Raw genomic sequence first — 23,513 nt, 5'->3', positions numbered from 1 at the left:
CTCGGGGTGAGGAAGCCATGGGCATGCTTGCAGGCAGGTAGGGAGAGGCCGGGAGAGGAGACAATTCATGTTCCTGGATTCCATCAGCTCTATGTGCTTCCTCACCCTCATTCCTTGACCTGTTAACACTGTATGTTGGGCCTGCCTGAGTCCTTCTGGTCTTTAGCTGAGCCCCTTTCTCCTCTCCTCTACCGCCCCCTCCCCACAAGCACGGGCACATCAATTGGGGAAATTGCTTGGGACATAGGGTAGCTAGAGTAAATGGGGCTGTTCCTGGGCGGAGTGGGGCAAGGCAATGAAATACAGTGAGTGCGGCTGATGACAGCGGAGCTCTTGGAAGTACAGCGTAGCCGGCTCGTTGTACCCATTCAGGGGTACCCCAACGCTCCTACTCACTCCCGCATTCCGTGAGGGAGAGACCCGAGAGCTGTCTCCGGGCACTGGCGCGGCCCGCTTCGGCGATACCCTGTACCGGGTCCGGCAGACCACGGCGGCAGGCCTTCCGCCATCCCCGTCACCTCTGCTAACTTGACGAGTGTGGGGTGAGACGTGTTTCAGTCGAATTTCTCGAATGATCAGTTCTCGGGAGCATTTTTTCATGTACTTGGTAAGTGTAAATTTATTGTTTTGAGACCTTTTGTCTCTTAGCTTTTGCAAGATGGTTTTTACGGAGTTGAATGGGTTCCTTGTGTATCTGGGATGCGAGTTAGCTTCCTTGTGTAAAAAGTTTATTTTGAAAAGTGTCCCTTTCCACCCCTGCAATCCTTTTTCCTCCTCGCCTAGCGCCCAACGCTTCTGTCTAGTTAGAAAATGTGCTGTCCTTCCTTGCCCCTCTTCTCGATGAAAGGGCTTTTTACTGCAACACCAGCCATTGGGTTTTTTTTTTTGGGGGGGGGGGAAGTGTCTCTGAATTAAGACGACTGGCAGTATAATAATTCCCATTTCAGAAGGCTCTCATCCAATGGTTGAACAGCTGATAAAATCCTCAGCAGTGGGACCAGGGACCCTTTTGGCTTTTCATATTTGCTGTCGAATTGAAGGTGTGAATTTCTCCCCCTTTGTCACCCAAGCCTCCCGATCGAGGTACTATTCCGCTCTCCAGTCCCAGCCAGGGTAGAGATGGAAACGAGAAAGGCTTATTGGTGTAGATTTAGAGAAGGCTGGGGCAGTTATCAAGGCAGCTGGGTGGCTCAGTGGATAGAGCACCGGGCCTGGAATCAGGAGGACCCCAGTTCAAGTTTGGCCTCAGACATGTATTAGCTGTGTGACCCTGGACAATTCATTTCACCCGTTTGTCTTAATCTGCTGCAGAAGGAAATGGCAAACTACTTTGCCAAGAAAACCCCATGGACAGCGCTGATGCGGTACGGTCCACAGGGTCACAGGCAGGCAGAACGGAGCAGATGGTAGCTGTGGCCCAGTCTTAGTCCCAAGGGAAGACCTCCCACTCCCACGGCTCCCAGTCCCCTCCAGTGACCCAGCTTTCCCAGCTGTCTGGTCCCCCAGCAAGTTGAGGAACATGTGGAAAAGATGCAGCGGCTCTTAGGGAACGGAGCCCATTCCTTCCTTCCTTCCTGAATATTCACTCTAGGTCTCCCCGAACACCCCCAGAGGCCTTCCCAGAAGCCCCTTGGCTCCAAAGCAGAGAGTCTGCGACACTGGAGCTGGAGGGGGCTTCAGACTCGCAACTGGCCAAGACGACTGGCAGCACTTCCAGAGGCTGATCTGGTGGCTTTAGAGCCAGAGCCGTGCAAGTCGCCAGAGACACGGGTCCTCGTCGTTCCCGCTGCCCCTCTCCTTCCGTCGGGCCTCAGCCCTGGCGCAAAAAAGGAGGAACTCCCAGACCAAGAGGAGAGTTGGAGCAGAACTTTATTCCCCTTCAGGCGGGAAAGGGAGTGGCGGATGCATGTCCCCTCCCCCCAAAACCTATCTGAACAAAATAAAACAAAAAAATGAAGAACAAAAACAAAACAAAAAAAATACCCAACTGTTTTCGGAGCCTAAGGGCCGGAGAGGTGTTTGGAGCAAGGAGCGGGAAGCAGCCAGCGGGGACACCTCGGTAAGGCGGCGGCCTAGCCCGCGCCAGTAGTACAGCAGCAGTGCCGGGCCGTGTTCTAGGCCCAGAACCGCCGTCCCTCCCCCCCTCCCCGGTCAGGAAGGGTGAACACGGAAGCAAGGGGGCGTCCACCGCGGGGGGAGAGGTTCTGTGAGTACAGAGGTGCTTCCCCACCCACGCCAAATCCAGGGTGGGCCTGGGAGGACACAAGATTAGAAAAATAGTGATGGGAGGAGGTGCGGGAAGAAGGTAAATTCTCCTCCTTGTAAACTGATCCACAGGTCAATACTGGGGGTAGGGAAGAGGGTCAGGAGCCAGTGGAAGGCGGGTGGTGTGGGCTGGGAGGGAAGGGGGAGACTCAGGGCATGGTGATGTGATAGGGGCTCCCTGGGATGTGCTCCTCGCCCCACATGACCATGAGGGTATAGTCGCCCTTCTCCTTGAGCAGGTAGGTGATGGTGTAGAGGCCGCCACTGACGTGCTTCACCAAGATCTCCTCGCAGGGGGTCTTGGGGCCCTGGACCCCCACCATGAGGATATTATTACCTAAGAGAAAGAGAGAGAGCTCAGACATCTCTTCTGGCCCCACAACATCCAGGGAGCCCCGGTGCTGAGCACCGGGGGCCTCAGGACACACCCTCAACGAGCCGGCTTTCCAGACCAGAAGGCACAGGGCTGAAATCGGCCGGCCCGGCCGTGGTGGAGGGAGGTGGCCGTGATAAACACACACAAGGGATCACGAATGCTTCCCTCCTGGGAACTTAGGGAGGGCCACGATGAGCAGAGCTCAGGGAAGGAGTTGCGAAGATCTGGCCTTAGTTGGTCTCACTATGCGGGTCACCTCCCATGTGCCCGGAGCACCTTCTGCCAGGGCTGTTGAGAGGCTCAAATGAGATAACAATCGTAAAACTCAGCACAGCCCCTGGCACACAATAGGTGTCCCATAAATGCTCACCGTTCCCCCCCCCCCCCCCCCCCCCAATTCTCCCTTCTGTCTGGGAATAGCGAATCATTTCCCTGAAAGGATCGGCCTGGATAAAAAACTGGTCTGGAGTCCCCCCCCCCCGCATTCCCCTACCCCCTTCCTCTCCGCCCCTTCCGTCTCCTTTTCTGGCTGTCCCTGCAGATCTGGCCCTGTAACTGTCCCTCAGGGCTCCATCCTGGGAAGGCCCTCTCTCCCTCTCAGCTCCAGGTGTTCTCTCCAACTGTCCTCCAGGTCTGGAACACTTTCCCTCCTCTGCTCCAAGTCCTGACCTCCCTGGCTTGCTTTTAAGGCCCGACTAAGCCGGCACGTCGTGCGGGCGGCCTTCTCCCACTCCTTTTATGTCAGAACCTTCCCTCTGCTCACTGTGCATTCAGCCCTGGTGAGGGGCCGCCTACACGTGGTCTCCCCCCTTAATGTAAGCTCCTTCAGGGCTGGGGCTCCTTTGCTTTGGATCAGTGTAGCACACACAGTAGGTGCTTAGTTAATGCTTCTTGACAGTGCCCCAGGTAACCCCAGAAGACTAGGTTCCCACTCTTGTCAAGAAGCACTGATTAAATACCTACTGTTCGAATCCCCTGCTTCCCCTTAAAGTTCTTCTACTTTCTGGGCCCCACAAGAAGGGAAAGCACCTCGCCCAGGGAGTCATTTTGGACCCCGATTTCCGCTCCCAGTCCCAGAATCCCTTTTCCCCAAGTTGCTGGCCCACTCCCCACGCATGCCTGCTTTGCTGCAGTCCACAGTGAAAGAGTTCTTCTGGCCCACAAAGGCCTTGCTGAGCCCCAGGCCCTTGGCCACCACCTTGCTGGCATCGGAATGGAGCTTGGGCAGGGCCCGGGACTGCAGGGGCGCTTCACCTTTGGTTACCGAGTCGACAAACACCGATGACGTCTCGTGGAGACTGTGGCTGCTGACCAGTCGGGGACCTATGGGGCAGATGGCATGTGAGAATGCGAGAAAAAAGAGGGGATCCAAGGCTGGGGGCGGGGGGAATCGGAGTCCGCACCTGTGACTTTGGCCTTGAAAGGGCTGCCCACGATGTGGTAGGGGCCTCCATACTTGATGGAGATGAGGTAACTGCCAGGCGCCATGGGCGTGTAGGTCACCCGGTAGCCCTCGGAGCACTCCTGACAATCCATTTTCACCTTGGAGGGGCCATCGATGGTGACAGATAAGGCACCAGCTCCGGCGCCGCTGGTGTTGATGATGAACTCCGCTGGGCTCCCTAGTGGTGAGGGAAGAAGAAGGTTGTCCCAAAAGGAAAGGGAGAAAGGAGGTTCCCCGAACCTCGTTCTCCCCAGATCTGGCTCGACATGTGAGACAACGCAGAGGAAGGGGATGGGCCTGAAGATCCGGCGGGTGATGGCGCTGGGTCGGAAGAGCCTCTGCTGAGCTTTGTGACCAAGACAGGAAAATGGGGAACCTTAAAAAGTGTAAGAAATGAGTCTGAACCCCAATGTTGGTTATTTTCCCTTTGAGCTTCCAGAGTGAACGAAGGGTCAAGACAGACCCGTCCCAACACTGCTGAGGGAGAACGACAAATGACCAATGGGGTCGTATCTAAGGCGAAGCCGGGTTCGAGGTCTCTAGAGACAGCTGGAGCAGCCACTCAAGGTGAAGGAAAGGTCACGGCCACAAAGTGAGGGTTCTGCCTGTGGCGCACACCGAGACCCGGGTGACAGGGCCAGATGTGTGACGGCAAAGCGGATTGGTGACGGAAGGTAACTTGGTGGGAGGCCGGCAGGTTCCCCGTCAGGGCTCTGATCTAGAACGAACTGCCGCTGGATCGGCATTTCTCTGTCCCCATTCCTTCCCCAGCCACATGTGGCAGGAGTGGGGGGTCTGAAGCTGCTTATAAAGTGTCCATGCACAAGACATGCTTCAAGGGGTCACGGTGGGAGAGGCCAGAAGATGGAGCTTGATCTCAGGTGGGCCAAGCTGGGGTCTGGAGACCCCGCCCAGTCTCCCCACCACGGGGATGACACACCTACCTCCTCATGCTGTTGGGAAAAAGGGTTTGGCAAGTGCTATGGGCTAGCGAAGCTTTCTCACTTGCTGCGTTGCCCGTGGACCTTAAAGCGGGAGTTGGCCCCCGGTTAGCTACCAATAAATCCACGCCGTGTCTCACATCAGTGACCAGTAAGGAGCCCACCTGCCTGCCTGGGGATCCCAGGAGACCAAGGGGCACCGTCCTTAGACCTTCACCACATCCCTGAGGCACTGGAGCAGAGGGGCTGGGAGGGCAGCACAAGCCAGCCTATACCACGAAGGTCCGCTATGTCTGGCCCAAACGGCCACCTAGCCTTGGCTGCCGCCCACTAGCTCCCTAGGCCACCTTGAGACTCGCTGTTAGATTGCTGACCCTTGACATCACCCCAAAGTGGCCCCTCGGCTGCTCCTGGGACCAATCCTGAGTTTAGGACAAGGCCGGGAGGCCACTGGCTTATCAGTGTCCTCTGGGACGCCAAAGCAAACACAATCCTCTCGACGGCATTGCGGCAAGGTGCCCACTTGATCCCGGCAAGCCGTGGGTGCGGCCCGGGGTGGTCTTTGACATCGGCACCTGGCTGAGCGCGGGCAAGGCCTCCCGTTCCCCGGCTGGGGGGGCCTGTCGTGAGCCTGCTCGGCCTCCGGAAGCAGCCTCAGCTTGGCCAAGGCTCTACTTTCGGGCCAAGGGTAAACACTGATTCCTGTCGAACGTCAGCTTGTTCAATGGAGCCCGAAGGCCCAGCGAGTTTTCAGGCCAGTGATTCTTTCTGGCTACAATAAGCATCCCTTGAGACGAATACTGGTGACCCTCTAACGGCAGAAGGTGGAGAGGGATTTCTTCCGAGAAAGAAGACCTAGCTCTCCCCCAGCCAGCTGCTGGGCCCCATAGGGCCGCACTGTGCCATCATCTGGTTCCTCCCGTGACCTTCCCTTTGTCCTTCCTCACTTCAGACCTACCTGTGACCCCACCTTCGAGGCCCGCCCCATAGGCGGATACCATGCCTGGATCCCCTCCTTGCCCCGGCTCTCCCACGCGGATCTTGAAGGGGCTGCCGGGGATGTGGGAGCCGTTGAATTTGACATCGATCAGGTAGATGCCGTTCTCTCGGGGGATGAAGCGCACGGCATACTTATCTGGTGGGGAGAGGGGAGGTGAGAGAACGGGGAGACGCCAGTGACCCCCACCCCTCCTCTGCCAGGGACACACCAGCCGGTGCAAGGCCTGTCTGAGGGACAGCTGTGACCCTGCTTGTTCACCCAATAGCCATGGTGTGACCCCCCTTCCTGCCACCTCACTGGCCAACCGCGGGGTCACCACCTGCCCGCGGGGCCTCACTCCTAGGCTGTCTTGTGAAATCTGCCCAATGGACCACCAACAAGTGTCCACTGCTCTTCCGCTTGGGAACACGGGGTCCCCTCGCCCCCACACGGAGCCGAGGAAGACCCGGCCGGGAGCGCCGTTACGCACAACGGGAGCGGCCTCGGGGTCTGTACTCATTTGGAGGGGAGTCTTTCTAAAGCGGTGACCGTGCCTCTGTCTCCAGAGCCGGCACCACGTGCCGGGGCGGCTCCCGTTCTCCGGGCCTTTGGAAAGTGTCTCCCGTGTGTGACAACCTAGCTCCGACGCCAGATGAGGCAGACGGGAAGGCTCGGTCCTCCCGCTCTCCGTCCCTGCCCCGCCTGGCCCGGGGCCACTGGACCTCACCTTGGTCAATCTCGGTGACGTAGCATTCCTCCAGGGCCCCCGAGGGGCTGTGGACCTTGGCATCAATGACGCCCGTGGCCCCATTCAGGCTGACTGCAAAAGAGGCTGGCTGGTTGACCTTTAAACCTGACTCCTGGAATCACAGCACAGGTGGTTAGAGCCCATCAGGGGGTCAGGTTGGTTTGGGGGCAGACAGAAGGGGATGGCACAGAGGGACGGAAGGGGAAGGGGGGTGAGCAGAGAGGCAGGAAGAGCGGCTCCAAGGCCTTGTCCAACTTACCCACTCGGCAGCAAATTCAGTTTAAAGAGGGAGAGCAAGGGGCCCTGGGAGAGGCAAGCAGAAGCCACAGCCACACGTGGCTCACGCCCACACGTGGCTCACACTCACACGGAAGAGTGGGGGGAAGGACACTCATGACCACCACGCAGCCTTGCTGGGCTCTCCCTCTTTAAACCTCAGCCCTGGTACACAAAAGGCACCGAGATCTGTTAAAAGCCTTTAGATCTGAGACACGAGAAAAACCCCCAGTGGTGAGCAGGGGCGGGCGCCAGCCCTGGGCAGGGAGGGGCACGGCCAGGCCAGGGGCTCCCGCGTCCTTCCCCGCCGGCCCGGACGGGGCGCTCGGCTTGCCGACGCTCCCCACTCCTGGCCCGGGGGCGGTCCGGACTCCGGGCCTTCGTCCTAAGCTCTCCCCCGCGGCAGGGTCCGGCCTGGCGCTGCCCGCGTCCTGCCCAGGGGGGCTGGGCCCTGCAGGGGAAGGGTTTCTCTCAGTGCCTCACCTGAAGGCTAGAAACAGTAAGGCGCCGGGCATCGCCAGACGGGGAAGCCACGGGCACCACGAAGGGGCTGTCGGGGATGTGGTCGTCGTTGAACTTCACCGAGACCTCGTAGTCGCCTGGGCGGGAAAAACGAGGCGTTAGGGGCCAGACTCTAGAGCGGCCTGGCCGTGCCCCCCCTCGGGGAAGCTCTGCTGACCCCCACCCAGCCCCGGCCCATGCCCTGACCGGTCAGGCCCAGCTCTAGGGGGGCTGGCGCTACCGGTGCTTCCTCATAAACGGAGGTAACCCCTCGGGAATGGAGGCAACGTTCACCAACGGAGGCGCCCCCCTTTAGCTGGGGCTAGCCCAATACCCATCCACCACTTGCTCCTCCCCGGTTCCAAGAGCAGAGGTTGGCCCGCAGGGCAGCGGCGCGCCACCACAAAGTGGCCACGTCAGGGGGCACAGAGCGGCTCCCCGGCACCAAGGGCCTCGGTGCTATCTCTAACGCATGTTTGTCTCCCCTCGAAACGGGGGAACTCCCCAGAGCTGAGGAAAGAACTTCGTCTCCTCCTTCAGGTGGGGGGGCTCCCTAGAATCAGGGGGGCTTTGTCTCCCCTTCAGTTGGGGGGCTCCCCAGAGCCGGGGGGCCTTGTCACCCTCTTCAGATGGAGGGGGCTCCCCAGAGCCAAGAGGGGGCCTTGTCCCCTTCACACGTGGGGCTTCTTGTCTCCCCCTTCAGATTGGGGGTTCCCCAAGAGTAGGGGCCACGTCTCCCCCCTCAGATCGGGGGGTTCCCCCAAGGACAGGGGCCATGTCTCTCTCCTCAGACCAGGGGCTCCCCAAAGGTGGGGGCCCCTGACATCAAGGGGCTCCTAAGGACGGGGCTGGCTCTACGTCTTTCCCCGGGGAGGGGGGGGGGGTGTCCTGTGGCCCCTCCCCCACAGGCCCCAGCCACCGAAGAGCATGGCGGCTGGGCCGGGGAGTCCACCTCTCCAGCTGCTCAAGAATCAGTTATGAGTCTGTCCAACGGCAACCGGGGCGAGGCCGACCGCTCCTGTGGGGAACTCTCTGTGGGGGCACAGGAAGGACTGCGGCCCCATCAAGCTCCACACGAGCCGTGGTCCACCATGACACGTGGCCCGCCATGGCACGGCCTGCCCTCCCACCCCCCACCTACCGGGCTCTTGGACCACATAGGAGACGCCACAGGAGCCATCCTTGCGGTCCTCAAAGGAGATCTCAGCCTTGCTAGGGCCTTCAACAGCAATGGCGAGGCCACCAGCGCCGGCCTCCCTCGTCCAGATGCTGAACTCCGCTGCGGAAGGAGAGGGAAACACATGTGCGCGTGTGAGGGGTTTGAGCTCAGCTCCAGCTCGGCACCCACGCTCTCCAGAAGGGCACCAATGGACGGGCAATACAGGGCTGGGCTCGGATTTGGCAGGGTCCCGCACTTAAGGTTTGCTTCTGCCACGACCGAGCCGTGTGCCTTTGGGGGACCCCAAGTTCCAGAGGAGTCGACACACCGGGCCGGCCCGACGACAGCCAACCCTGACACAGTGGCATCTCGAGAGTTTGCCAAGTGCCTCAATGTGGCTGTCTCAGTGTGTCCCCATGGCAACCTCTGGAGGTGGGCATCACGGCGGGAAGGCAGGCCCTTAGTACAGAGAGGTGAAATGGCTGGCCCGGGACCATCGGGCTCCAAACCGGCCTTCGGGCTCGGGAGTAGGAGACTGCAATTATGGGCCTCCATCTAGCACGGCCCCAGGCTGCCTCTTCGATCCTCTACCTCTGAGTGACCAGCGGGTCTCCCAGCTGGCAACGACCTCCGGTCCAGGCCATTGCCCAGGTCCCACCCGACTTTGGGCGTGCAAGTTGGAATGAAGCAGTCTGTCCCGCTCCCCCCATCCCAGTACAGATGCCCCAACTTGGCCCTCACTTCTCTCTCTCCGTGTCTCCCAGGGGTGTGCGGCAGGCTCCCCGAAGGCAAGGGAGCACAGCCAAGTCACCCTCTCGACCCGGGGATGGTTAACGAGCCACGTGAAGGAAGCGGTCCCAAATTCCCACAGCGAGCAAGGGAGGAGGGAGGCCGTGGGGGCAAGGGCGTGCCTTACCTGGTACTCCGGCTTCTGCCCTCTCCAGGCCAGGTCCACCAGCACGGACTTTGTGGGCACCCCCTTCTCCCAGGGGCCCCACTGTAAACTGGAAGGGGCTGCCAGGCACATGTTGCCCCTTGTACTTGACGATGACCGTGTGCACCCCCATCTCGGTAGGCACAAAGCGGATACAGTAGGTGTTGTTCTCTCCCTCCAGGATCTCGGCTTCGTGGGGCTTGCCCGAAGGGCTGGTTACCTGGGCCGTCATATCTCGGACGCTGATTTCTGTGGGCAAAGAGAAGAGATGCTGACGGATGGTGGGCAAGGAAGGAAAATGGGATGTGGGCGAGGAAGGAAAATGGGATGCGGGCCGGGCCGGGTAATTATTTCAGGAGACCCGAACCCTTCTAATCCCTTGGCTTCAGAGGCCTGTGCCTTCCCTGCCTTTGTTCCAAGTGCCTCCTGGCCCTGGAAGCTCACGGCTATCTGATTCACACCTGGACCAGAATGGAAACAGGAGCGGGGGAGAAAGAGATGGGAAAAATACGTTCCCCCCCCCCCCCCCCCCCCCCCCCCCCCCCCCCCCCAAGACCCTTCTTGTGACACGCTGTGATCCCACAGGAAGCAACTTCCTTCCTTGTCCCTGCCCCGCCTCCTAGACCAGAAGGGCTTCAAGCTTTTGTTTCCGATTGGATTCTTCTAGCTTTGGAGTGACTTACGGCCTGGGGATCATGGGAGGGCCCGGGCAGGGAAGCCACAGCCAGTGCCACCTCAGGTACACCTACCGGGGATTTTCAAGCTGAGGTCACAGTGACTGCCGACGTTGGCGACCGAGGGGGCTCTCCGTCTCCGAGTGATGCTCTCCTTTATGCGCCCCTCACCGGTCACTTTGACGGAGAAGGGACTGCCTGCAGAAGGTAGGATTCAACCATGTATTACGTGCCCTCTCCTCCGAAAAAGCAGGGTTATCAGCCTGCTCCCCATGAGCGGGGTCCCATTGCCATACCTACCATCCTAGCCGGGGGCAAGGGACACGGGACAAGGCTCACTGGGCGTAGCATGGGCTCTGTCACGCCAACGTGCCAGGAAGGAAGCCAGCTTGCCTCCCTTGGCCGGGCTGCTTCGGAGCAGCATGTGCGCACATGCACACTCACGGGGAACATCAGAAAGGTCCTGGATAGCATGTTTCTGTCTCTTTCTCCCTCTTCCTCTCTGGCTTTCCCCCCCCCCCCCCCCCATTTTCCTACATGGCTCAGGCTGGGGCCAGGCCCCATCCCTAAGGGCCCGCCACTCACCTGGGACATGCTGGTCAGCAAACTTGATGTTGATGATGTAGTTTCCAGGTTCTGTGGGGCAGTAGGTGACCTTGCAGGTACCATCTTCTAAGTCCTCAGTATTGATGTCAACTTTGCTGGGACCCTCAATGGACAAGCTGAGCCCTCCGTAGCCTGGCCAGACAGAGCAAGACGAGGTCCAGCCCACTCGTCCGGCCTGGCTCTCCCTCCTCCCCTCTCCCCCCGCCCGGGCGGTCAGTCACCTGCATCCCGGGTATCAATGATGAACTCGGCTGGTTCAAAGGTCCGGCCTTCGTGGAGGCCCTGGCCGGAGACGTGCACCCGGCTGGCGTCCCCGATCTCCGACTGACTGATCATCACCGTGATGGGGCTGTTGGGGACATGTTGCCCGTGCTTCTTGACATTCACGAGGTGCTCTCCTATCTCTTTGGGCACGAACGAGATCCCTGTGACGGGCACGACAGAGCCCGGTGAACAAGACTGGGCATCCGGGGAAGAACACTTAAGCCCCACTAGGCTGCGAGTCACTGTGCAGCTCCCTCGGAGGAGTCCTGCCCCTCATCCCCTACCCATCTGTCTCTCTGTCTTCCCCCACCCCCCTCTCCTCCTCCAGCTGTTGGGACCGTCCCCCTCCACTGCTGGAACACCGGCCTCATCATCCTGGTTGTCACCTTCTAGACTCCAGCTTAGCAATCTCCCTCTTAGCCGAACCTCCAATGGTTCCAGTCGGGCCCGACCAATGAGGGACGGTCTCCACTCCCTTCTGAGCAGCCGTGAACGTAGCCCATGGTCCCACCTGACTGCCCGTTGACTACACTAAACCGGTGGAGTCCCTGAGCTTTTCCCTGCGAGTCAGCGCCTGCCCCTCGTCTTCACCTTCTGTCCTACATTTCTCTCCTTGGCCCCAACCCTATGGCCCTGGTTGCTCCGAAAGCAAGCTGAAGACCTTCCTTTCCTCCCTCTTCCGTTTCACTGTGTTTGATTTAGCCTTTGGTTCTGGGCCTGCCCACGAAGCCCTTTTCAGAGCCTGACTTGGTATCTCTGAGGTCTGACAGATGCCAGTAGGCGTGCCATCCCCGGTAGGTGGGCACCTTCTTGAACGCCAGTGGTACCAGAGCGATCACTACTTCCCATTGGGCAGCCGGTTTGGGTTTGGGACTGGGACGGCTGGAGTTACCACTAAGTCTTTCATTGCACTTGGCAGTAAACTGGCACCCCGGGACTTTCTCCCTTTGTTCCTAGGGTTAGAGGAGGGCAAATGGGAGCTTTCTAACCAACGTGGCCGTTGCGCAATCTCTTGAGCAGGCAGGGCTCCTCTCGGCCCGACGGGGGCACAACCGTTGCCGTGAGCTGGCTGATGTCGGTCTCCGTGATGTTGAGGGGAATGTCGGCAGCCGAGCCCACCTTCAGGTGGGACATACGCATGGAATCGTCACCTGTGGGGAGAGTGACCACGCTGGGAGGCGAACAAAATCCAGAGCTCTTCCCTCCCCTGCGATGTTCTCCTCGATCGGTTGTGGGGGGTGGGGGGGAACGGGACACACGCTGGAGACTCGGTGCTGTGGCTGTGCTGGGGAAGAGCCGGCCCGGAGGCGGTGTGGGAGCGTTCCTGCGCACTGCCACTTCCTTGCCCGCGCCCTTAGGTCTCACACTTTTACCGGAATCTAACAACTGGTCTAGGAGCCGAGATGGGGCCGAGAAGATTGTCCCGCCTGCCCCAAGAGCCCCATACCTGTGATCTTGGCTGTGAAGGGGCTGCCGGGGATGTGCTTGTCATTATACTTCACCAGGATACTGTAGTCCCCTGGGAGGACCGGGAGGTATGAGACGGTGCAGGTGCCATCCTGGTTGTCTGTGCAGCTGATGTCGGCCTTTGAAGGGCCCTCGATGGCCAAGGACAAGCCCCCTGGAGAAGGCACAGCGTGAGCCCGGAGGCTCCAAGGGGGGGGAGGCTCCCAGGGACTCCCTGAGGCTTGATCCAAATGATCGGTTTTTGTTCAGCACCTCCATGTCACACGCACACACACCCGCACGCACACCCCCACACAGTCTACAGGTGTACATGTGTACACGTCAGCACTGGGGACACACAACGGGTTCCTTTCCTTGAGGAGCTCGCATTGTCAGGAGGAGGAGGCGGCAGCAGGGAATACGTGTTAAGAAAGGAAGGGGAGGAGGGCACGCTACCGCCCAGGAAGAAGTAATGGGGCTACAGCCACTGTCCCGGGGCTGTGTCTGTGGAGGTTCCGAGAAATGAGCCCGGGGCTGTCGGGAAAGAGTCCTCCCTATTTAGTAAGAATCACTGGGAAAAGCAGAGAGCAGCCCAGCGGACTGCCGGGACCACACGTCCATCCCACCCCATACGCCGCCTGCATCTGGATGTTGCAGACCATGAGCTTGGGTTAGAGACTGGGCTCAGATGGGGTCAGTGAAAGAAGGAGCTTCTTGGGAGGGGAGAGGGCCACGGCGCATCTCTCCATCCCCAACATGTGCAATGCAGAGCCTCAGGGAGCTGCCCAGAGTGCTGAGGGCTCGCCTCAGTTTACACAGTGGTCAGGGTATGCTTGAAGCAGAGCTCAATCCCAGGTGTCACAAGGCCAGCTCTCAGTTCACCAGATCACTGCACTTCTCTGAATAAAAACTGAAAAGGGAGAGCCGGGCCCTTTCCCAGGTGTGGTCGAGAGGTAAATGCAAACACCCAAGGGTGGGTGGCGGTGAAAAAAACCACGTCCGTTTCAATTAACTTCAATCAAATAGCTTTGCAGTGAACACAGTTACCGTGACTAGGCTGAGAGAGGGATGGGAGACGGGGTGGGGGGACCTTCGTGCCAAATGGCCGACAAGGGGCCGATTTAAAAAACTCTGAGGGGACTAACGAGATAAGCTCCGACCACAAACCATCCGTAGAAGCAACGGATCCTGCCAAAAGTCTGTTCCCCAAAGAGTTTGAGGAGCTGAATGACACTCCTGGAGGGAGCCCCTCCAGCAAACTGGCAGGGGGGCCACCACGTGAAGAGTCGAAGTTGGTGGCCTGAGCACAAACAACAGGGCCAAACTTTCTGCGATTGTGTGGGGGAAGGAGTCAAGTGGCCCTGCCCTCACCCCTAGGCCTAGGGGGGGCCATGGCTGGACACCCACTCTAAGGACTGAAGTGACCGTCTACAGATGGAAACCAAGGAGACGCCCGGTCGTTCGAGGGATGGCTCGGCAGACTGCGGTATGGGAATACAATGACACGTTGGGGCGTGTCTTCTTCTAAGAGGTGATAAACACCATGAAAGGAAGTGGAGGGAAAGAGGCGAGCAGAGTCAGGAAGACAATTCTTCTTCGTTATAAAGGGCAGGCTCCCCGGAAGGGGCAGAAGGGACACCTGGGGAAACCTGAGCCGGGAAACCTAAGTGACAGGAAAACAAGGGGGAGCCATAAAGCAAAGCCCCAATAACAGGGAGCCGGCACAGAAAGATGGCCTCTGTGAGAGTGGTGAGCCCCACCTGCAGGAATGTGAAAGAGGGGATGGACCCGGCCATCCCAGAAACGAATCGAGAGGGGGAGGGTGACACATGTTGGGGACGGAGACAGATCTGGCATTGGGACAAAGCGTGGGGGAGTGTAAGGAGAAAAGGCCAGCAAGGGAGTTTGGGTGGAGAGCCTGTCGAGCTTATTGGCGGAGGCTGGACTACAAGGTGAGGACTGGATGGGGAGGAGACCGGGCAGGTCCTTAGTGGGCAGCTCTCAATTCCCAGAGGACGGCTTTTCCCCTCCTACCCGGCCTACTCAGGTCTCCCCTCCATCCGTGTTTTGGTTGAGAATTCCTACTCAATTTGGCAGGCAGAAGGCCCCACCCAAGTTGACTGTAAACCTAAGGGGTTGATTCAGTTCCTCTGGCCCCACTGGGCCCACTGCCTTCCACACCTGTAGTCATGCGATGTGACTCTTGACAACACTTTTGGGTCCACTGGCAGCCCTGTCACTGACTGGTGGGGGAACCCTGACACAGGTTCATCACAGGGCCTGTCCTAGATCTGTAGGAACCTACAGTGTGGACACTCCCTCCCCGATGGAACCCGCTCTAGTTGGGGTCAGATGCAGGCTCTTCCCGTATCGGAGGCTGGCCGTGGCCCCTCTATCCACCTTCTGGAACTGCTCCACAACCTCCCAAACCAGGAAGAGAAGGTAGCGGGCAAACCCAAAGCCTACTCCTTTAGCTTTAGAGGGGAGCCCCATCTCCTTACCTTCCCCTGCATCCTTGGTATTGACAGTGAAGATGGCTGGTTTGTTCACTAGTCCGTGAGTCAGGCCCGGACCGTAGGCGGTGACATGGCCACTGTTGACATAGTCCACGTAGAACTGCAGCGGGCTTCCTGCAGGTAGGGTTAGGGCTCAGCCAGGTGGGCCGTTTGGTGCCCTGGAAGCCGGAGCCTACCCTGGGGCTCTAACCCCAGGGCTGGGCCCGCTTAGCTGCCTCCCACCCCCGCCCAAGCGGTGCGACCCAGCTTAGCCAGGCTTCTCCAAGGCTTCCCATGTCAAGAGTCACTGGCGGCAAACAGGCAGCGGTCGGGCTCACCTGGGATGTGCATGCTGTCGTAGCGTATGTCCATCTCGTGGAGGCCCGCCTCGGTGGGGGCGTAGCGCACGGTCACGGTGCCGTCTTTGTTGTCCGTGATGGAGGGCTTCGCCACCTGGCCCGACGGCATGCGGACCTCTCCTGCGGGGACCAGAGACTCAGAGGCGGCCGGAGGAGGCCTTGCTCGGCGCCCGTGACGAGGAGCCGTGGCGGGCCTCCAGCTCCCCTCTCCCCCGGCTTTCCTCCTCACCTGTGATCTCTCCCTTTTTGATGGTGAAGGGGATGACCAGGTCAAAAGGCCGCAGGCCAGCGACATCGAGCCCATTCACGCCCACCATCGGCCGTTCTGCTGTCTGTGAAGCAAAAGCAGAGATAAAGATGCTTCAGGTTAGGGGTGGTAGCCATGAGTGAACCGGGGCTAGGCTGAGGAGAGGGAGGAGGAATGAGGTGCACTCAGTCAGAGGGACCTCTTTCTCCGTACTGGGATTTCTTCCTGCCTCGGTCCTTGGTGGGAAGGCAGGCTCTCAGACCTCAGAGACTTGGCCTAGTATATCATAAGCTTTTGGGGACCTTGGTCTTTGCACCCTCAGCACCCAGCGTTTATACCAGGCTCCTTATGACTGAATGTTTTTCCAGTGGGAAAACCATGGACCCACCACAGGTGGCTGGGTGACCCCTGGGGCCCTGTGAGGGAGCAGCCGAGTAGGAACACAGAAAGAAGGCTCAAGATGGAGGCCAGGGTGCTTCTTCGCCACCCTGTGCTCTGACCATTCCACTATGGAACGGCCAAAGACCCACGTTCTAATGGATCCGGGTCCTTTGGCCGAGAGCAGCCTCTGGTTCTGTTTTAGAGGAGAGCGAATGGACTCGTACCCAAGGTTGCTGGACGCCTGGTGCATATGAATACGGAGCTGCCAACTGCTGGGCCCGCATCTGCTGAGTGCTGGGCTGATCCCCGTCCAAGGCCTAGAGGGAGAAAGAAGGCCATTAGCAGGCAGACCAGCTGGAGCCACCCAGGATGCCCTTCTTCCGGAACGCCTGAACCAGGGAGCGAGAGCCAGGCTGCCGATGCCTGTGGCTTCAGTGTGCTCAGCTAGGATAATGGGAGCAGGCCCATCTCAGCATCTAAGCTGCAAAACACCTGGGCCTCTAGAGGGCATGCGGCACGGGGTGCGAGAAAGGGCTGGACAGGCCCCCTTTTGGAAACCAGAGGGAATGGCTCGTCCCGCCTGATCTGGCTTCTTGCCCCCACTGCCCCAAAAGAGCTAAAAAAGGGGCTCTGGGCCAGCCAGCGGGGAAGGGCTTGGCTGGTGCACTCTCACCCGGGGGAGGCCGTGGAACAGACTCCCCGGCTTGAATCTCGGCAGACAAAGGACTCACGCGGGTGGGTGCACCGTGTGAACAGAGCCCAGCTGGTGACTTTGGGGTAGAGACACCCCCGGCCCCACCCTCACACGGGACCGTGAGGCAGATCGGAGCTCTCGTGGCATTTGAAAAAAGTCAGGCCCAGACCAGGGAAGGGCCCCAGGAACCGAGGCGTCGAGGATGCCGGCATTGTCTCCCGTGCGTTACTCGTTCCACCTCTCGCTTTCTTGTAGTCGGTAAAGGGATGAGGGTGGCAGGGTGGGAAAATCTTCCCCAGAAACCGGGGCTTTTGTCCCCTGCCTCGGGAATGACCGGGGACCCCAAAATCTCAAACATGTGGATAGCCGGGGAGCCCGGCACAGAGGCCCAACTCACCATGACCTGGAAGGGGCTGTTGGGAATGTGCTCGCCCCCGAAGCGGACGCAGATGATGTATTTGCCCGGCTGGGGGGCCGTGTAGAAGATGTCGAAAGTCCCATCTTCGTTCTCCACCACATCCACGTCCACCTCCGTGCCGTCAGGGGTACACACCGTGCATGTAACCTTGCCTTTGCCGGCGGCCTTGGCGTCCACAGTGATCACCGTCTCCTCGCCGATCTGGATGGTGGGGCCGATGCCGGTGCCTGGTGTGGGGCAGGGGCGGGATGGTGAGCCCGGGCCTTCGGCTGAGCCTGCGGTCCCCCTCCCCCCCACGACTCCCCAAGCACAGCCAAGGGAGCCCCCATCTGTCCCAAGGGGGGGGGGGAGGAGTTTCTCAGTGGGCAGGAAAAGTAGCTCCTTGTCTATAGTGTCGGGGGCCACCCCGATCCAGTGGACCCGCCTTCCTCGCTCAGAGCGGCCGAGGCCCGGCTGCCGATCAGCGTCCCAAAGGTGGGGGAGCCCTCTGGGGTGCCGGGGGGCTGTGGGAGGGGCAGTCTCTGGCTCAGTGGTAGCAGTGAGTGTGCATCGTCAGCCCGTCTCCACTTAAGGACAGGCACATGCCCTGGCAGCGCGGTGGCCTCATCCCTCCTCCCAGGATTTGCGGAAGGAACCGAGAAACCCCGGCCCCGGCAGCAGCGCGCGGGGCGCCGAGGTTCCGCGGGAAGTCCTGAGTTTCCTGACGACTGAGAACGCTCACCCCGTGGGAGATGCCAGCGCAGCCAGACACAGGGCAGGGCGCGGGAGCCAGGCGGGACCCGGGTGAAGCGTGCGCGCACGCGAGTGCGGTCGGGGGGAGTTCAGTGAGATGTTTGGGGCTCAGCGGGGTTAGCGCAGCAGTAGTGGCGACGGCTGGGTGGGGTAGTGCACGCTGGGAGGGGGTGAAGCAGCAGTAACAGCAGCCGCCTAGCGGGTCCCACCGCAGCCTAAAGCAGCGGGGCCTGGCAGTGACGTTTGAGAGCAAAGGACCGAAGGCTGGGGCGCCCCGGGGCTCATCTCCTCGTTACACGGGAAGGTCTAGGCCCGAGCAGTTTCCGTGCCACCCTCGCTCTGCTCCCCGGGGGTTATCTTGCCCCCCGACGACTGGCGGATAGAATTGGGGCGCCAGCCCCGAGTGTCTACAATCTGGGTGACTGTACGTATGAGAAGGGAGGCCGGCCAATGGGTCCCCTGCCTGAGGAGGTGAGACAGAGCTCCTGTCCCCTTTACCAAGGACCCAACGGTGGCCAGTGAGATCCCACTAGACCTATCAGAGACAGCACCCACTGTGCTCACACACAGTGGGTGCGCTCACGGCAAGAGGGCCGCAAGGGGCGCTTTAGCTCGCCCCACCTCCGCTTGGGGGGCCCGGCTGATTCTCGGGCCGTCTCCACTAAAGTCTCCTCCGCTCTCAGGTACACAAGCTTCGTCCCGGCCCACCAGTAGCCAATCTTACATCTAAACATCCCCTGGTACCCAGAGCTCAATGCGCTCTGTGCACCAGCCGCCTGCCCTGGAGCGGCTGCCGCCCTCCCCTTCCTCACTGCTCAAACCCCTGGGTTTCCTCAGCAGCGCCCTTGGGTTCCCGACATGAGGGACAGCCGCCTGAGGCTCTTCCTCAGTGGTCTGGCTTCCGCCCCTCCAGCTTCCTGCGGCACCCGCCCCCTGTGCCACCTTGCCCCCGCTGAGGCCATTCTCCCAGCCTCCCTGGCCCTCTTCTGTGAGTACCCCACTAAAAGCGATACACCGACCACGTACATGGCACCAACCCTGACAGGCCTACATGACACCCATCGCGAGAGGGGCGCCGGACCGGGCCGGGCCCCGGGGACACAAGCACAATGTGGCCCCCACCTTCCTGGGCCTTTTCTCTCCCCTCCCCGGGAGCCAGAACGTGTGCAACTACAGCCCCCCATCTTGGCCTTTGGCTGGCCCGGCCTTCAAGGCCCAACTGCGGAGTTCCCTCCCTCATAAACCTCCGGCCCCCTTTGCGAGGGTCACCTCGGGCCCCCCTCTCCGCTCTCCCCAAAGTCGGGGCCCCCGGGTCACACGAAGCAACGTCACTGCTCGGGCTTGGAGGAGCAATGGGTTAGTGGGCCGGGAACAGGGGGCGGGGGGGTGCGAGAAGATGCAGAACACTGTCTTCTGCCATGCCGGCGGAGCCACCTCCCCAGCAACGCCCCCTCCCCCCCCTGCCATGCACCCCCTGGAGGTGGGGAGAGGAGTCTGCGGATCCGGCCAAGGCTGGGAAGGGGACGGAGGCCCGCTCTGGGCGGGGCAGGGCAAACGGCACACACCCTCAGTCCTTGGGTCGGGGCCCTTGGGGAGGGGGAGGCGGGGTTTCCTCAGCTAGCAAGGAAGAGAGGAAGGGAGGGATGGGGGCAGACAGCTGCCCCTGGAGGAGGTGACGGGGGCAGGGCATACAGAGCCAGGCACCAGGCCCAGCTTCCCTGGGAAAAGGGGCAGCGTTTGTGCCGAGATCCCCAGACCCCGAGGCTCCCTGGCAAAGATGGTCCCTGTGGATGCCCCCGACCCAAACAGCTCACAGCCGCTCCCTAGAGAACCCGAGGGCCGAGGGGGGAGCCTCGAGGGAGCGCCTCGCCCGAGGGGGCTCCCCCCACCCCAGAGTCTACCCTGTCCTTGCCCCCCCAGCACCGCCCAGACTGGCCGCAGCTGTGAACGGTTTGAGGGGAGCCGGGACAAGCGGGAAAGGAACCTGTCCCTCTGGACGGGGACAAATTTGGGGTATGCACCAGCAAGCAGCTTACCTAGCCCGTGACCTCCGATTGACACTGAGGTGAAAGGGCAGAGAGCAAGGAGAAAGGTCAAGTGAGAAAACCAGGTCACACCAGGTGCCAATGCCACCTGCATACCCACACACGCACGCGCACACACGCGTCCGCACACACAGACAACTGGGGGGCGGTGAGCAGCGGTGAAACGAGGGGTGTCCGTAAGAAAGCGAGTGTCTGCAGGGCTGCTGACCCGACCTCGGCTTGGGGGGGAGGGGGCCCGCCAACCCCTCCCCCCGGGGGGGGCACGAGGCCCCTCCCCCACCAGCCACTCTCACCTGTCACCGTGCACTTGCTGGCGTCCCCCATGGGCAGGGCCCGGACACGGTACGGGGACAAGGGAATCTCATCACCCCCATACTTGATGAGAATCGTGTATCTGCCCGTCATGTCGGGGACGTAGGACACGGTGTAGGTGCCGTCCTGGTTGTCCTGGATCGTGGTCTTCTTGGGTTTCCCTTCGGGGTCCTGCCATAAAGGAAGGAAACCAGTATGAGAGGGGACTCCCCGAACCTACCACCGCGTGGGGGACGTTACCCAAGAGCCCACAGGATTCTGAGCCCAAGAAAGCTAGAGGCCCCAGAGGACTTGGGAGGACCGTGGTCCAGCCCGTTTCTTTTATGGCCGAGGGACCCGCGTGCTTAAGCTCAGACCCACATTGGAACTCGGGTGTTCTTGGAGTCGAGAACAATCCCTGACTTGGAGTCAGGGATTAAGCCGAGCCCCACGACTTGTGGCAAAATTGGGATCACCGTGTTTCACGAACTCAGCGAGTTCCTTTCTGAGCATGCGCCTCTGTGAACCTGGCTCTCCTGAACCTTGGACAATGGGGCCCCAGGACACAAGTCCCTGGCCCGAGGAGCTCCCCTGCCCTGAGCCTAGCTGGCAGGACTGCTCCCCACTCCCACCTAGGCCAGCCAGCCTCTGGGACACGACCGGCCCCAGCAGGCAGCGCACAGGGAGCAGGGCAGCGAGCCCAAGAACTTCTGGGGCGGGCTGGATGAAGATGAGACCTCCTCCTTCCTCCTCCAAAGTTTGGCTCCGTTCGCCCCAGGCTGCCCTTCTACCCCCATCTCTTTGTGACTCCCCAGACAGCTCTCTGAGGGCAAGGCCAAGGCCTCACCGCTACTCCCGCCCGAGCCCCTCCAGGTCCTCCTCAGTGCCTTGCCCCCTTGGCGGGCCCTTGGCACGAAGAGCCTTCCTGCCACACAGCCAGCATGCTCCGCTATCGTGTAGCCACTTACTTCAGAAGCGTTTTGCTCATGAGTGGCCTCCTGCCGGGCAGGGGTGCACCGCTCACCCTTTTGCAGGCAAGGGGCAACACTGGGCCCGCCACTCCTCTGGCTTTTAGTCAGAGCCAGTTCTGGGCCCCCGGGAGTGGTTGCTAAGCAACACTTGGTACGTGAATCCCAAGGTGGGGCTACGCTCCCCCTCCTCCAGGAAGGGCTTCCCTTCACCTTTCGCAGGCTGGCTTTTGGCTTTTGCAATTAGCCGGGAACACTGCCTCCCCCGAAGCCGACCAACCCACCGTGATCTGGACAGCAAGCAGGCCTTCGCCCGCATCCTTGGCGTCAATAGTGAATTCTACAGGCAGGCTGGCGGGCACGCCCGTGGTGTTGAGCCCGGGGCCGCTGGCCTTCACCTTGCTGGCATCATGGGTGGGCAGAACCTTGACCTTGAAGGGACTAGCAGGTTGAGGTGGGGAGGGAAACAAAACAAAACTCACGTGAGGGGCACGACCTCCTAGATGGGGCTGAGAAGAGAAGACCTACCATCCCAACCTGTACAAACTTACATTCCAGGGACCCTCCCCCCTTCTCCTACATCCAATGACCTTGACAGTAGCCAACGAGCACACCCAACTCACAGAATGAGAGGGAGGCATTTCCCATGCTCCTCTGGGCCATACTTCCTAGATGACCCTTCTCAACAGTTCTCCCTATTGCCAATCGGGCACCGTACCCTCTTATCCCCAAGACCCCCGCTAGGAAAGGTGGCATTTCTTTGCCCCTCTCATCCGCCAAGCCAGACTTTCCTGCTTCCTAAAGGTGGCTGGCTCCCTCCCCACCGTAGGGCACTTACCTTCGAGGAACCTCTTCATCCCCATAGAGCACCGAGATGCTGTAGGGGCCCTCCCGGCTGGGCACATAGTTGACCGTCTTTGTGCCGTCTGCATTGTCTACCACATCCACAGGCTCCACTACCCCTGTGGGGTCAGAAGAGGACGTAGTGGCCGTCAGGTAGGGAGAAGACACCCCACTCACCCCGAACTCCATATCACTTCCATTCCGATTTGGGGCCAAATGCCAGCTGGGCAGCGGTGCCCGGCACACATCTGGTCCCCTGCTCAAAACACCCTTTCCGGCTTCGTCAGGCCCCACAGCTCGCGTGACCCAAGCAGGCCTGCCCCTCCCTTCCTGAAGCTGAAACCACCTCCATTTGGCCTGAGCCTCCCAGCCTGCTCATTTCTGGCCAACCTCACCCTGTACTTTTCTAAAAGCCCCCCTGTGGGCACCTTCTTCAGGGCAGGAGTCCTTCTCTCCTTCTCAAGCGCTGTCCGCTTGCTAACTCACTGACCGTCCGAACATTAAGCCTTTCATCACCGTACCCTCCCAACTCAGGGCCCCCCATGCATTTGGGAGGCGGTTGGATGGCACGGAGGATAGAGTGCTGAGCCTGAAGTCACAAACACCTGAATTTCATTCTGGCTCAGACACTTACTAGCCGGGTTCCTGGACAAGTCATAACCCTTCTCTGCCTCAGTTCCCTCATCTGCAAAAAATGCATCGGGGCTCTCAGGGTTGTTCTGGTGAGCAATGAAGTACTATTTACAAAGCAGAGCACCGGCACCTGGTAAGAACTTAATAAATGCTGGCTTCCTTCCTTATGACACCCGGTCACTTAAGCCCCTGCCTTGGAGCCCTTCCCGTACCGTGGCAGTGGGCACTATGCAACCCCCGCCTCCACCAAGAAGGTGGCTGCTTAGTCACTTACCCTTCGGCCCCTGCACCTTGACCTGGAGCGGGGCTACGCCCGCCTTACTGGTGTCGACCTGGAAGGACTGAGGGACGTTGGCTCGGACCACCCCAGGGCTCAGTCCGGGCCCTGAGCACTTCACCTTGGAGGAGTCGGTGACGTCATGCACAGGAACCTTGAAGGGGCTGCCTGTTGGGGGCATGGCGAGAGGCCCAGAAAGGGTGAGGGAAGGCATCAGAACCCAGGGCCGGATGGCAAGACTAGGTCCCTCGCTTCCGTGCCCCAGCTGACCTCCCTCCTCCTCCCCACAGAGTGTGGCAGACGCCCAGAATCTCTGGGTCAGAAGGCCTCCAGGGCTCCCACTGGCATCAGAAAGGCCCTAATTTAGCTTTTGAGCTTCCAGGAACCATTTAAGTCAGCTCTTGAAAGAACTCAAGATGGCAGTCCCATTTGCACTTAAATCTTCTTTGCCCTCTTCTACCCAAGTGCCTTACGTATGCCCAGACTGTGGCCGTTCTCTGCCCATCTCTAGTGGCCG

The 23,513-nt window shown here is 60.2% G+C and overlaps 1 protein-coding gene across 2 annotated transcripts in view; it reads right to left on the bottom strand.

Moving 5' to 3' along the window:
* Nucleotides 1–1,851: 1,851 nt before the first annotated feature.
* Nucleotides 1,852–23,513, bottom strand: part of FLNA (filamin A) — a 45,240-nt gene continuing 23,578 nt past the window's right edge. The window contains exons 25-47 of one of the 2 annotated variants that reach the window (XM_031944745.1): nt 22,994–23,164; nt 22,082–22,205; nt 21,528–21,684; nt 20,278–20,467; nt 19,976–19,999; nt 17,187–17,434; nt 16,320–16,412; nt 15,697–15,799; nt 15,447–15,587; nt 15,115–15,243; nt 12,615–12,788; nt 12,157–12,318; nt 11,125–11,328; nt 10,883–11,035; nt 10,373–10,495; nt 9,606–9,872; nt 8,672–8,809; nt 7,513–7,628; nt 6,733–6,865; nt 5,985–6,161; nt 4,045–4,263; nt 3,761–3,964; nt 1,852–2,602 (exon numbers count right to left, since the gene is read on the bottom strand). In XM_031944745.1, coding sequence (XP_031800605.1) covers nt 2,415–2,602; nt 3,761–3,964; nt 4,045–4,263; nt 5,985–6,161; nt 6,733–6,865; nt 7,513–7,628; nt 8,672–8,809; nt 9,606–9,872; nt 10,373–10,495; nt 10,883–11,035; nt 11,125–11,328; nt 12,157–12,318; nt 12,615–12,788; nt 15,115–15,243; nt 15,447–15,587; nt 15,697–15,799; nt 16,320–16,412; nt 17,187–17,434; nt 19,976–19,999; nt 20,278–20,467; nt 21,528–21,684; nt 22,082–22,205; nt 22,994–23,164 — 3,638 coding nt within the window. In that variant the 3' untranslated portion in view covers nt 1,852–2,414. The remainder of the gene's footprint in view (nt 2,603–3,760; nt 3,965–4,044; nt 4,264–5,984; nt 6,162–6,732; nt 6,866–7,512; nt 7,629–8,671; nt 8,810–9,605; nt 9,873–10,372; nt 10,496–10,882; nt 11,036–11,124; nt 11,329–12,156; nt 12,319–12,614; nt 12,789–15,114; nt 15,244–15,446; nt 15,588–15,696; nt 15,800–16,319; nt 16,413–17,186; nt 17,435–19,975; nt 20,000–20,277; nt 20,468–21,527; nt 21,685–22,081; nt 22,206–22,993; nt 23,165–23,513) is intronic. The other variant, XM_031944746.1, reaches the window with a different exon arrangement.

Source organism: Sarcophilus harrisii, chromosome X (assembly GCF_902635505.1).
Source record: "Sarcophilus harrisii chromosome X, mSarHar1.11, whole genome shotgun sequence".
NCBI classification, from domain to species: domain Eukaryota; kingdom Metazoa; phylum Chordata; class Mammalia; order Dasyuromorphia; family Dasyuridae; genus Sarcophilus; species Sarcophilus harrisii.
Note: the sequence above shows the minus strand (reverse complement) of the source record. Positions and strands in the feature narration are given on the sequence as shown.